This window comes from Protobothrops mucrosquamatus, unplaced genomic scaffold (assembly GCF_001527695.2).
Source record: "Protobothrops mucrosquamatus isolate PMUCROS unplaced genomic scaffold, P.Mucros_1.0 scaffold640, whole genome shotgun sequence".
Classification (NCBI taxonomy): Eukaryota; Metazoa; Chordata; class Lepidosauria; order Squamata; family Viperidae; genus Protobothrops; species Protobothrops mucrosquamatus.
In genome coordinates, this window is record NW_015386932.1 from 160,169 (window position 1) to 172,883 (window position 12,715).

At 44.3% G+C, this 12,715-nt stretch overlaps 1 protein-coding gene across 2 annotated transcripts in view; it reads left to right on the top strand.

Moving 5' to 3' along the window:
* MPRIP (myosin phosphatase Rho interacting protein) overlaps nt 1–11,120 on the top strand; it is a 62,097-nt gene extending 50,977 nt beyond the window's left edge. The window contains exons 16-23 of one of the 2 annotated variants that reach the window (XM_015817812.1): nt 4,647–4,794; nt 5,232–5,349; nt 6,593–6,752; nt 7,047–7,166; nt 7,285–7,371; nt 7,841–8,003; nt 8,357–8,442; nt 11,048–11,120. In XM_015817812.1, coding sequence (XP_015673298.1) covers nt 4,647–4,794; nt 5,232–5,349; nt 6,593–6,752; nt 7,047–7,166; nt 7,285–7,371; nt 7,841–8,003; nt 8,357–8,442; nt 11,048–11,119 — 954 coding nt within the window. In that variant the 3' untranslated portion in view covers nt 11,120. Of the gene's footprint in view, nt 1–4,646; nt 4,795–5,231; nt 5,350–6,592; nt 6,753–7,046; nt 7,167–7,284; nt 7,372–7,840; nt 8,004–8,356; nt 8,443–9,519; nt 9,582–11,047 lie in introns of those variants that run through there. The other variant, XM_015817813.1, reaches the window with a different exon arrangement.
* The last annotated feature ends 1,595 nt before the right edge of the window (nt 11,121–12,715 follow it).

Sequence of the window (12,715 nt, forward strand, 5' to 3'; positions counted from 1 at the left end):
ATCGCATTGCTGACCTGAGCCTGCAGCTGAGTGCCGGCGAACAATCCCGAATGCTGATGGAGAAGAAGCTCCAGAAGAATTACGAGTCTTTGCTAGAAAGCTGCGAGAGGGAGAAGCAAATCTTGATCCAGACCCTCAAAGAAGCAGAAGATAAAGCCAGCGAATACGAGAACCAGCTTCAGAATAACGAGCAACAGAAGGAGATCTTGCTGAAGGAGAAGCTGACTGCCAAGTTTGAAAGCAGTGAACTAGTCCATCAACTGGAGGACCAGCTAGAAAAAAAAGAAGCCAGCATCCAGAAGCTGGTGGAACATATCAAGAGTCTTGAGGAGGAAAGGGATCAAATTAAATGCCGGTTCCAAGAGTTGATGAACCAAGTTGCAGAGTCCGATAATGAGGTGGCTAAACTGCAAACCAAGCTACAGCTGGAGGAGAGTAGCTATCACACTCTGGAGAGTTCCTACGAGGTGGTGTCGGAGCAGTTCCATAATTTGCAGCAGATTTTGAAAGAGAAAGAGGAGGAGTTGAGACAAGTAAGAGAAACCCATTTGAGCTTTGTGGAGAAAAAAGATCAGGACTTCCATGAGCCTCTTTTAAAACTGACTACTGCTGGTAGCAGTCGAGAAGAAAAAGAAGACCACCCAGCCAAAGAAGACGATTTGAAAACATCAGCTGAAGGGAATTCTGTGCTGAAGGTTGCAACAAACGCAACTGATATTGGCAAGGTGGAAGATCCAGCACAAAATTCCTCAAAGCAAGGAAGACTCCCAGGTCTGGGATGCATGCTTATTGATGATAGTCATGAAGGACCCAGTAGCAGCCAGAGGCAAATCTGTGGACATACTGTGGTGAGCATTGAAGAATGTTCTTCTCCATCAAAGTCAGTAGATCTTTCAGAAATAGAGATGGGTCAGAAAGATTCGACGAAACTTGATGCGGAAATACCGGGAGCCAAAAGACAAAGGATACGTTTCTCCAATATCCAGTGCCAAAAATATATTCATCCTGATGGATCAGAGAAGATGTGGGCCAGCAGCACTTCCTCTGACACGAGCCAGGAGCGGTCTCTTTCAGAAGAAAGTATGACTTCCGAACCAGCTTTTTGTTATCCAGCCTCAGCTGATTCTGAGACCTACTTATCTATCATTCACTCCTTGGAAACCAAACTTTACATCACTGAAGAAAAACTCAAAGACGTAACCATGAAACTTGAAAGTCAGCAAGGCCAAAATCAAGATGCCCTTATGGTCCTTCACCACCAGTGGTCTGGCATTGAAGCTCAGCTTAGAGAACAGCTTCAAGACAGCTTGACTCAGATTAGAGGGTTGGTGTCACAGGTAGAAATTGAGAAACAAGAAAAATTCAAGCTGAACAAGAACCATCTCCATCAGCTGGGCAAACTCCACGAAAAGACTAGCCGAGCATTAACGTGTTTAAATCAGTGCAGAGAAGAGCTAAAACATGTGGGCACCTCTGAAAAAGAAAAAGAGGAAGAGATGTTCCTGGATGCTCTGTCCAGCATTGAAAGTACTTTAACGGATGCAATCCAGATGTTACAAAAGGCACTTCCTTCAGCTGAGCACCAACCAGAAGAACATCTTGCAGTCCAAATTTTGCAGACTAAAGACATCTGCTGGGATGAGAACAATGCTTCTCTCCAAGGGAGGCAACAGCTGGAATTTTCTGTACAGGAACAGCTGAGGTTGCTTTCCAGGAGGGTGGCTTTTGAAGCTTGCTTGATCAATCAGATAGCAGAGTCTTTGACAGATGCCTCTTCAAAAATCTCAGCGACTCTCAGAGAGATTCATGCCACTCTGGAGACAGTCTTATTGGAGCCTTCAAATATTTTACATACTGCTGTGGCTTTAGCTGATATCTTGTCTAAGAAGTTGTTGTTGGAAGATGAGTTTTGGAGTCAGGTAGAAGAATTAAGGAAGCACTTGAGGGTCAAAGAAGAAAGGGAGGAAGAGACCTTGGACTTTCCTCAGTGTCTCATCCAGTCGGTTACAGACAGTACACTGGTTAAAGCCGAACTGGGTTTTGTGGCTCAGAAAATGAGAGAATCCTTCCATCAGAGGTTAAAAGCCATGGAAGAAGACCTCCACAATGCCAAAACTGCTCTTCAGCAGCATAAGTGCATGTTGGAAGAAATTATTAAAGCCTACAAATCTCCTGAATTTGATGGGATTATGCACCAGATCTCCAAAGCTCTTGAGATCCAAGAAGGCACTTCAGAAGCAGCCCAACCAGCTTGGCACGTCAGCCTTCAGGAACGCATTTTGGAAGCTCACAGCGTACAGGATCTCAGCAGTCAAGCTCTGGCTGCTGTCCAGGATGATCTGGCTCAGCAGCTCAAAGACAAAGCCAACATTCTGAAAGAAACTGCTGCTGCCCTTCTGTCCGTGTCCCCTGACAACGCTTTGAGAGATTGCCACAAGCTCCTCAAAATCTCACGCAGTCCTCCTTACGAGATGTGCATGGGGGATCTTGAACACTACTCTTCTCTGCTGGTCCAGGATGCGATTATTCAGGCCCAGGTTTGTTACGGGGCCTACAGAGCAAGGCTGGAGTACGCAAAGGAAGCCAAAGTGTACAAAGAGTCTCTACAAAACATGGATGCCTTATATCAGGAGCGCATACGGGCAGTCACCATCCTCAGAGAAGAGTATGAAGTAATGCTGCAGAAACAGCAGAACGAATTTGCTGAGATGATTGCCATGCTCAAAAGAGAGAACGAAGACCTCAGAGCCAAGGTGGAGCAGCTGGACAACCAGCGACGACTCCTGGAAGAGGAAGAATGTAAGCAGAGCCAAAAAATTGCAGAACTTCAGAGCCAGTACGATGAGGAGATGCAGAAGGTTGTTGAGCAGCTCCACAGGACTGAGGACACCCTACAGGGGGAACGAATTGAGGGGGGCCATCAGTTGGAGGCCCTTGTACAAGACAAGCAGAACCTGGAGAGATACCATATGGAGCAAATGCAAAGCTTAGAGGAAAAGTTCCAGGTCAAGATGAAAGAAATCCAGGTCCTCCATGATGAGGAACTGCAGATCTTGCAGGAACGCTACAACCAGAATATCAAGTGCTTGGAAGAATCGCTGGAGAAGTATCAGAAGAAGTCTCCTGAAACCTCATCCAGGATCGCCTCTGGTGCAGAAGCACTGGGAGAAGACCATCATAACAATGGAATCCAGGTCTTGGGAAATGATCCCAATGCCCTGCACGGATTGAGAGAGCGGATTCAAGAACTGGAATCCCAGATGAACGTCATGAGAGACGAGCTGGAGAACAAGCACCTGGAAGGGAACGCATCCACCTTGAGGGAGAAATACCAGAAGGACTTTGAGAACCTTAAGGTTTTTGTTTGTTCATCTTATCTTGCTATGTAATGTGTGTCAATGCTCCTCATGGCCATGTAATCTGACCCCCTCCCTTGTTAAGAGCAAGCATGCTGATTAACCAGCTGGCCTGCAGGTAGAATCCAGAGGCGAGTGATAGAAGCTTTCTCAAAGCATTTCATTTTTTTGAAAATGGCATCCGTTTAGCCTCCTAGGGCCTTGGATGCATTTAAACAAGAATATGAGTCCTTGGGATTAGGCAAATCCCTTGACCCTTAGGGAACAAATTGGCCATTTTTTTCAGCGCTGACTTCATTTTCTTGACATTATGAAGATCAAGTCACTGGGCGGTCCAGCTTAATCAAAGGTGACCTTCTGAAGATTAAGAGGGTTGGAGGGCAGCGTGCCAGGAAAGCTTCAATTTAAGATAACGCCCTCCAAATTGAGGGTCACAGACTGTCCTTGGTGGTGGTGCTGGGGTTTTCTGCCCCGAGAAAATCCAGCCCTTCGTCTACCCCCCTCCATTACAGTGAGAAACAGGGTGTTTGTTATTTCTCTCCATTTACTCTCCATGTCTAAAAATGTCTAACTGGATTGGCATCATTGCACGTGCTTAAAATCTCCCCAATTACCTCCATTCACCTCCCATCAAATTAAGAAAAGAGCCGATTTTCCAATAATAAGGATTCTCATTTGAGATATAGGCTAACATAGTATTTCCTCCTGGCAAACTCTTGTGATTTCACTAGGGTGTAAAGAGGTGGAACCTGGTGACGCTCCTCTGGTTTGCAATAATTGCACACCCTAAACAGGGCACTTGTCTTTTTTCCCCTTTCATAACTACAGCACGGCAGCCTAGCCTTAAGGAAGTGAGGCTCTTTGTTATTCACACCACACACAGACTGAACAAGGGGCTGTGGTGGGTTCCTGGGTATGAACAAGTTTGCAAGCTAGAATTAGAATTGTTAGTCCCTGCAAGAGCGGTCTTCCCTCCCCCCCCTCCCCCCAAATTTGAATGCCCACATCCTTTTAGAACCTTTTCAGGGGATCCTAAAATAATACTTTCTTAAAGCTTTGGGGCTGCTTCTCCCACTAGAGGAAAGATTGGTCGTGGTGGTGATGGAGAATGCTAGATGTTCTAACCTAGCTAGGAATTGATATTTCCTTCACCACATGGTTCTGTCACTCGAGTCTTTTCTGTTAGCCACGTCCCTTTCTTCCTCCAGACCCGTCTCTATCGTGACTGGAGGGTTTTAAAATGGACTTGGGCAACGTGCCAATGCAATCTTCTTTCTGATTTTCTTGAAGGCAACGTGTGAACGGGGGTTTACAGCCATGGAAGAGACCCACCAGAAGAAGATTGAGGACTTGCAGAGGCAACATCAGCGAGAACTGGAGAAGCTGAGAGAGGAGAAGGACCGTTTGCTGGCTGAGGAAACGGCCGCCACTATCTCCGGTAGGTCCAAGGGAAGAGAATGCAGAAAGCGCGGAGATGCGTTTTTCCTACAGCTGTGTGTAGGTAGTCCTCAACGTATAACTGGTTGCTTAACCACTGTTCAAAGTTACGATGAACCTCCCCAGAGCTACTTATGACCTGTTTTCAGTTACGACAGAGACACAGACACAGACACTCTGTGCTCACGTGGCCATGATTTGCAATCTTTTTTTTTTTTTTGCTGATTTCAAGCATTTACTTCCAGTTTCTGCTAAAAACCGCCCATTGGGGAGAAAATGGATTCACTTAACATGGCATTTGCTGACCACAACGGGGTTCACTTACTGACAGCTGCAAAAAATGTCTTAAAATCCGATCTGGCCAAATGATGCCTCATTTCCGGGCTCAATTCTGGTGGTAAATCAAGGACCGCCTGTAATTCTCCATTTCCTTTCCAGCCATAGAAGCCATGAAGAACGCTCACCGGGAGGAACTTGAACGGGAGTTGGAAAAAACCCAGCGCTCCCAAATTAGCAGCATCAATTCAGACATAGAAGCTCTGCAGAGACAATACTTGTAAGGATTTCTTGGCATCTTCTGGGGTTGGTTGTCCGCGTCAAATGTTCTTTGCCTTCTGGATCTACGTTGGTTGGATTCCGTTGTGCCTTGCTGGCATTTTGGATACTCTAAACTTGTACGCAACCTATGATCATTATTTGAGCGTACACACACACACACACACACACACCATCTTTTCCCCATCTTCTAAAGCTATCCAGGTGGGGCGCATCGCTGTCCACAAAAACTGCTAATGGTTCATTTTCCTTCTCTATTTCTAGACTCCAAAATTCTTCTGTTTGTAGTACATTTTCTTTTTATTTATGAGCTGCTCCGTAAGCCTTTGGCTGCAATGGGGACATATTTTCTGCAAATATATGTGTGTGTATACACACACACACACACATACCCTCATAATTTATTTTGAGGATGTCACGGAAGGGTAATAAACAGATTTATTCTCACAGATGCACCCCCCAAAAAATGACCTAAACTGAATTTATAGATTTGTGCTTTAGGAGAAATGAATTCCTCATGTCTGATTTGGACCATGCTCAGTTTCTAAAACTTTACAGATAATTTTTGGGAAAGTCAGTTAAGGCTTTTCTCAGAAAAAAAAAGGCTTACGTGTATGACCGTCCCAGTTTTCTGCTCTCTTCATCCATTCTCTGTACTTGATTTCCCCCACCCCGTTGCCCAAAATTAATTTTGCAACACAAACCAGCAAGGAGAGATGAAAACTCTACTAATCAATTCCTGGAATTTAATAAATACTCTGGTTTTTGTTTTTTCTTTTCTTTTTCTTTTTTCTTTTTTCTCTCCTCTCTTTGTACATTCTTGGAAGGGAGATTTTAAAAGCCTTAAATGAACAGAAAGAGGAGAGGGAGGGAGGGAGGGAAGGAAGGAAGGAAGGAAGGAAGGAAGGAAGGAAGGAAGGAAGGAAGGAAGGAAGGAAGGAGAGAGGGAGAGAGAGAGAGAGACCTTGGAAGGTCTGGGAGGAATCAAAATTTATAGAAAAGAAAAAAGAATGGAATGGAAAAATAGAATAGAGTAGAATAGCACAGTTGGAAGGGACCTTGGAGGTCTTCTAGTCCAACCCTCTGCTCATTTGAAGGTTCTCCTCTTCTGTCACTGGATGGGTGTAGTTACAGCCTTCTCCTCCTCCTTCCTTACCTTCCTCCTCACCTGCCAAGTTAATTAAAGTTGCTTCCTGAATGGTCCTTCAGAGTCAAAGCCTCTTTCTGCTTTGTCTTGCCATCAGGGAGGAGTTGCAGTCAGTCCAGCGGGAACTGGAAGTCCTTTCAGAACAATATTCGCAGAAGTGCTTGGAAAACGCCCACCTGGCCCAGGCTTTGGAGGCGGAGAGGCAGGCCCTCCGACAATGCCAGCGGGAGAACCAGGAACTCAACGCGCACAATCAGGTGAAGCTTTCTTGTGGTCTGAGACAGTTGCTCTAAAGCGGTGTTTTTCGGTTACTTTAAGATGGGTGGACTTCAACTCCCAGAATTCCCCAGTTCGCCGTGTTCGAGAGTTCCTGTATTTGGGGTGGGGGGGTGGGAGTGATGTGATGATACACATTTATTAACTCTGCATGCACATTGAGGTGAAAGATTCCTGTGTTCTGCAACAATTGATGTAAAGGTTTCCTGTATTGGATGATAAAGTGGTGGTCTGTTGGCGTAATTCTATTTATTTTGTGTGTGGTTTCCTCATAGGAGCTGAACAACCGCCTGGCTGCAGAGATCACCCGACTACGGACATTGCTAACTGGGGAAGGTGGCATGGAAACGGCCCTCTCTCCTCTCACCCAAGGCAAGGATGCCTATGAGTTAGAGGTGAGTTTGTCTATAACTGTTGAAAAGCTCAGAAATCCCATCCATCCATCCATCTTTTATATTTTTTCTTGATACTTGTTTTCTAAAAGGTGTATCTCCTTGACTTTCTCCCTTGCAGGTCCTGTTGAGAGTTAAGGAATCAGAAATCCAGTACTTGAAACAAGAGATCAGCTCTTTGAAAGATGAATTGCAAACAGCATTGAGGGTAAGAATTGAGATGCAGGCATCACCTTAAAGCTGTTAACAAGTGATTTAAACCTCCTCATTTGTACACCTTTGAGCTAGAGCAGTCACCTTTAAAACTATGCTTTAGATCAGGAGTGTCCAGCCTTGGCAACTTTTAGACATATGTACTTCAGCTCCCAGAATTCCCTAGCTAACATGGCTGGCTGGGGAATTCTGGGAATTGAAGTCAATTCCAAGTTGCCAAGGTTGGACCGCTGCTTTAGGTGATGGCCTAAGGCAGGAGGAACCAGGAGGATGGAGAAGAACCAGACCAAAAAGGGACACCTTTAAGTGGAGATGACAAACAAAAATATGTGCTTTAATGAGAACCTGCGAAAGTTGGTGAACGCGTTGAACTAATGGTTGTTGAAATGACTAGTCGTCCCAGTTGTCTCCTTTGGGTGGCCCAAGGAGACCGAAACTCCAATTGTCTTTTGTCTTTTCTCCAGGATAAAAAATATGCCAGTGATAAATACAAAGACATCTACACAGAGCTCAGCATCGTCAAAGCCAAGGCAGACTGCGACATCAGCAGATTGAAAGAGCAGCTGAAGGCAGCCACCGAAGCCCTGGGAGAAAAATCTCCAGAAAGTAGCACCGTGTCCGGATACGGTAGTTCTTCACTGGTTCTTCATTTCATAGTTCAGGATGCTGAATCAAAGAAGGGTGGGAATCCAATGATCTTGGGCAAGTTTTTCTGGGAAAAAGTTGGTGCACATTCATTGTTGCAAAGACCACTCTTTGATATCTCCTTGAGTAGGACTTGGTGTGTTCAGGAACCTAGAATTAGAATTAGTGGTGAAATTGGATTACTTGAGGGAGGAATATGTATATTGGGGTGTTGTTGCTTTGAGGGGAAAGAGGCTGAGATAGTGACTTTCTTTTATCTATGTTTGTTTGGAAAACTATGACCTGCAAGTTTTCAAAGGAATTTTATTGACTTCCTTTCCTTCTTACCTACCTAGATATTATGAAATCGAAAAGCAATCCTGATTTCTTGAAGAAGGAAAGGACCAGCATTGGCCGGCAACTAAGAAATATCAGGTCAAAGGTGAGTTGATTTGGTCTTTCCATCTTCCCTGTAAGACATGGTTAGACGTGCAACACCTAAGTAGCTGTCCCACTGGTGGCTGTTTTCTCCTCAATAGGTAGCAACATCCAACTAAACTTAGGTCTTCTTAGGTTAAGCTGGGAAGGCCCTGGAGAATACTTGGGTAGGGGAATCCATCTGAGAATTCCAAGGCTTTGGACTAGCTTCAGAAGCCAACCCAGAAGAGAGCAGAAGCGATTTACTTTCCTAAGTGTGCCAAGAAAATGCAGCCAAGAACATTCATTCTTTTGTGCTTTGAGTTATAAGCAACACATTTAAAGCATGAGATTTTAGGACAGTGTTTCTCAAACTTTGCAACCTTAAGATAAGTGGACTTCAACTCCCAGATAGCCACGTTGAAGTTCATTTGTCTTAAAGTTGGCAAGTTTGACAAACATTGCTTTAAGGGAACATAGTTTCCAGTAGTCCACAAGGGTGGACCTCTTCGTCCTTTAGTTCCTTAGCCCGCTCTGGTCCACCCTTCTCTCCTTGTCTTAAAGTTTGACAAACGTTGCTTCAAGGGAACATAGTTTCCAGTAGTCCACAAGGGTGGACCTCTTCGTCCTTTAGTTCCTTAGCCCGCTCTGGTCCACCCTTCTCTCCTTGCATATTGGTACACACGTGGCATTTAACTATTAGGAAAAGAATGCCAACCCTGAACTAAAACCACCCTCTTCGTAAGCATCTGAACCCCAGCAAAATTCACAGAAAGGACCGGCAGATTCGAGAAAGGTGTTCTATCATTTATTAATTAAGTTCCCATTGATTTTGTTGGTATTCTGCCCCTTTCTCTGTGTACTTCCTGCACCAGAAGACCTAGTTCAATTTCCTTCGGGTGCAGCTTCCCTTTATTACTGGTTGTGCTTTTAATTATTATGGGGGGGGGTTTTAAAAAAAATTACGGAGTTGTTGATTTATGGAGCCATTTGGTCTTGGCCTCTTCCTTAAAGTCCTGTGAAGAAAGTTGTTTGCATTGCAGCCCAGGAGAGGATTTATGTCTTTTTTGTTTTTGTTCTTTGTCTTCACTTCGGATAACAGTCGGTAATTGAGCAGGCTTCATGGGATAACTGAAATGCACCAGATTCCAGGGTCCCTGACATGTAGGTAATCCAACCACCCACCGGTTCAACAATGCTACTTCTCGGAGGTTGCAGTGCACAAATGCATGTTCTTCTGACGTTTCCATAGCTAATAAGGTTCTTCCCTCCACCCACCCACTCCCCAGAAGCTGTGGGACTTGGGTTGGGTAGAGCAGGGACAGACCCCTCATGCCCGATCAGTGGCTGCATCCACCCTTCTGTCTCATCTTGTCTTCACTGACATCCATCAAAAGTTTTCCTTGCCATCTTGGCTGACATGTGGGAGCTCTGTGGAGCATGAGAAGATGCATGTTGAATTGACTGTGCATGCTTCCACTGACCACTCTTCAGCAGGCACAAGTTTCCGAGTGAAGAATCATGTTTGAGTCCCTAGTTTTGGATACAAAACTGTCAGCAAATAGACAGTTGTTGGCGCAGTGGTTCGAATGCAGGCTAACTGCCCACTGTTAGCAGTTTGATCCTGACCGGCTCAAGGTTGACTCAGCCTTCTATCCTTCCAAGGTCGGTAAAATGAGGACCCAGATTGTTGGGGGCAAGAGGCTGACTCTCTAAACCGCTTAGAGAGGGCTGTAAAGTACTGTTAAGTGTTATATAAATCTAAGTGCTAATGCTATTGGTGGAGAGCTGGTATTGTTTGCACAAGGAAAATATTCCAGTTGTTTTGCAATTAGAAATTACTGTACCCATTAGATGTGGTGGTGCATCTATCTTGGTATTCATATATATAAAATGTAAAATTATATATGTGTGGGTACATGTATATGTATAATTTTAATTGAAATTTTAAAAAGATTAAAACTAATAATAACAACTAATATGAAGAAAAAGAAAGAAAGCAAAAAGTACAAGAGACGGGGAAAGTGTGAAGAAAAAACATCCTCCTAGGTTTTTACTGATTTTCCTCTGTCTGAATTGATACATAGCACTGGAATTTTTGGTTTTGACCTTGTGCAATCAAATCCAAGGGCTAAAGCCTAATCTTCTCTGATTCATAAAGGAGACATGACATTCTGCTCTTACCACCATGAATGAGAGAGCCAGGATCTTGGTTCCTTAGGGGGGGAAAAAATCTGGACATTCCTTCTGTAATCCCAGTTCTACAAGAGACCCCCTCCTTTATGAAGTATTAATGTGTTGTCCCATAGTGACATTAGAAAACGGCCTTGGAGCAAATACGTTATAGGGAAAAGACAACTCCCTAGGCCTTGTGGAGTTGAAGGCAACTCTAGGGGGGTCACTCCAGTTAGCTGCGCCTGTGGTCATCTTGCTCTTCCTCCATCAGGTTCCGATTCTCCAGTAACCCCTCTCCATAATGGTGCTTTTTCTTTCTTCCGCATGATCTTAAAGCTGAGGATTTTGTCTCTTGCTATTTTATCTCCTCTGCCTGAACATCTCTGTGTGGGATTTGGTCTTTTCCACCAGAGCGGCCTTTCATGGTTTGCTTTTTTCTTCTCTCTCCTCTCCAGAGTCTGAAGGAAGGTTTGACGGTGCAGGAACGCCTGAAGCTCTTTGAATCCAAGGAGTTGAAGAAAGACTAATGTTCTCCTTCATGTCCGGCTTGGCCATGTGCACCGCCTTGTTTGACGCATCACGACACGAGCATCCTTCTTTCTTTCTTTCCCCACCTTTTTGATCTTTTTTTATGACTACGTTTCGCTTGGCCGGGAGCGGGAATTTTTCTAGAGCTCCTCCCGATGAACAGACCGAGCAATTCCAGACCATTTTTTCTGTCCACCATCAAAGGGATGAAATCATTGTTTCTCAATCTCATCAATTTTAAGATGCGTGGACTTCTGCTCCCAGAATTCCCCAGCCAGCATAGCTAGCTGGGGAATTCTGGGAGTAGAAGCCCAAGCATCTTAAAATTGATGAGATTGAGAAATACTAGATTAAACAGATGTCTTGACAGTCCTGAATTAAAAAGTCCTTACTTTGGGCAAGAAGACAGGGAGAGATTGAAGATTTTTCTCCCTTAAATATATATATTTATCTCTTTCCTAGTGTATATCCACTACATTAAGTGTCAGTATTAAGGCTCAACAGCCTATTATAAGCTAGCCCTGTTTTACTGATGTGTTGGTATCACAACAGGGCCCTGGGAAAGGGAGGACACACCTCCAGCTTAGCTCCACCAGTGTTGAAGAGTAACACAGCACTTAGGCGCATCTTTTGAGCCATTCTGAAACAAACTCGGCTTGGCAAAGCAAGCCCCCCAACACCCCTGGATGATTGAGAAACACAAGGGGGAAAGAGAACACTTTGAGCTGTCCTTGATATTGTGTGGTTTGCAGAGATTCGGTCCTTTGTGTAGCTTAGCAATCTTCTGAATTTATTTTACTAAGCCAGCTTAGAACCATGGTTAAAGGGTGGCAGATCCCACCTTAGTCAGGATCTTGGAAAAAACATAGTCTTTAAAATGGCTAGCCAATCACTGTCCTCTTCCAGTTGGATTCACCTTTCCCCCCATATTCTCGGTGGGTTTTGTGCATCCATCCAAAAGATTTCAAGACATTTCTCTCGTCTGCTGAGGACAGAGAAACTGGTTCTTATCCTAAAGTGCAGATCCTCACTTCTTCAAGGTGACTTTTAAAGAAAAAGAAAAATGGATTATATTTGTCTTTGAGGATCTATTTGGGTCCCATTGCACCATGCCACAGTGGTACAAAATTGTAAATAAAAGGAGAAAGGGAAGCAGAGGTTCTGACTGGCAAGAGAGGTCTTCTGTAAATTTTGGCGGTGTCTGTGCAAGGGATATACCGTTCAAAGGAACACCTGAAGATGGGTTTGGAGCTAAAAGGCCAGTTAAAAGTGGCCTTCAAAAAAGACCAGGTTAACCATGATCCAAAGAATCTTGAGTGCTTTCATCCACTTGAAATGAAGGTCTGCACGACTTTTGATTGTCCCTCCCATATCTTAGGCCCACCCAAAAAATGCAATGAATAGATTGCTTGATGCGCTGGGATCCAGAATGTATATACAACTTTCCCAAGAAAGGCACTAGGATGGATTAAATGTCTTTACCAAATCCGATGAACAGAACACCTTGGAAGTGGGTGCTTAAAATTTCAGCATTATGAACAAGCCTTGTTTCCCTCTTCTCCACATGGCAGGTGATTAGAGTGCTCCAGCCCAAT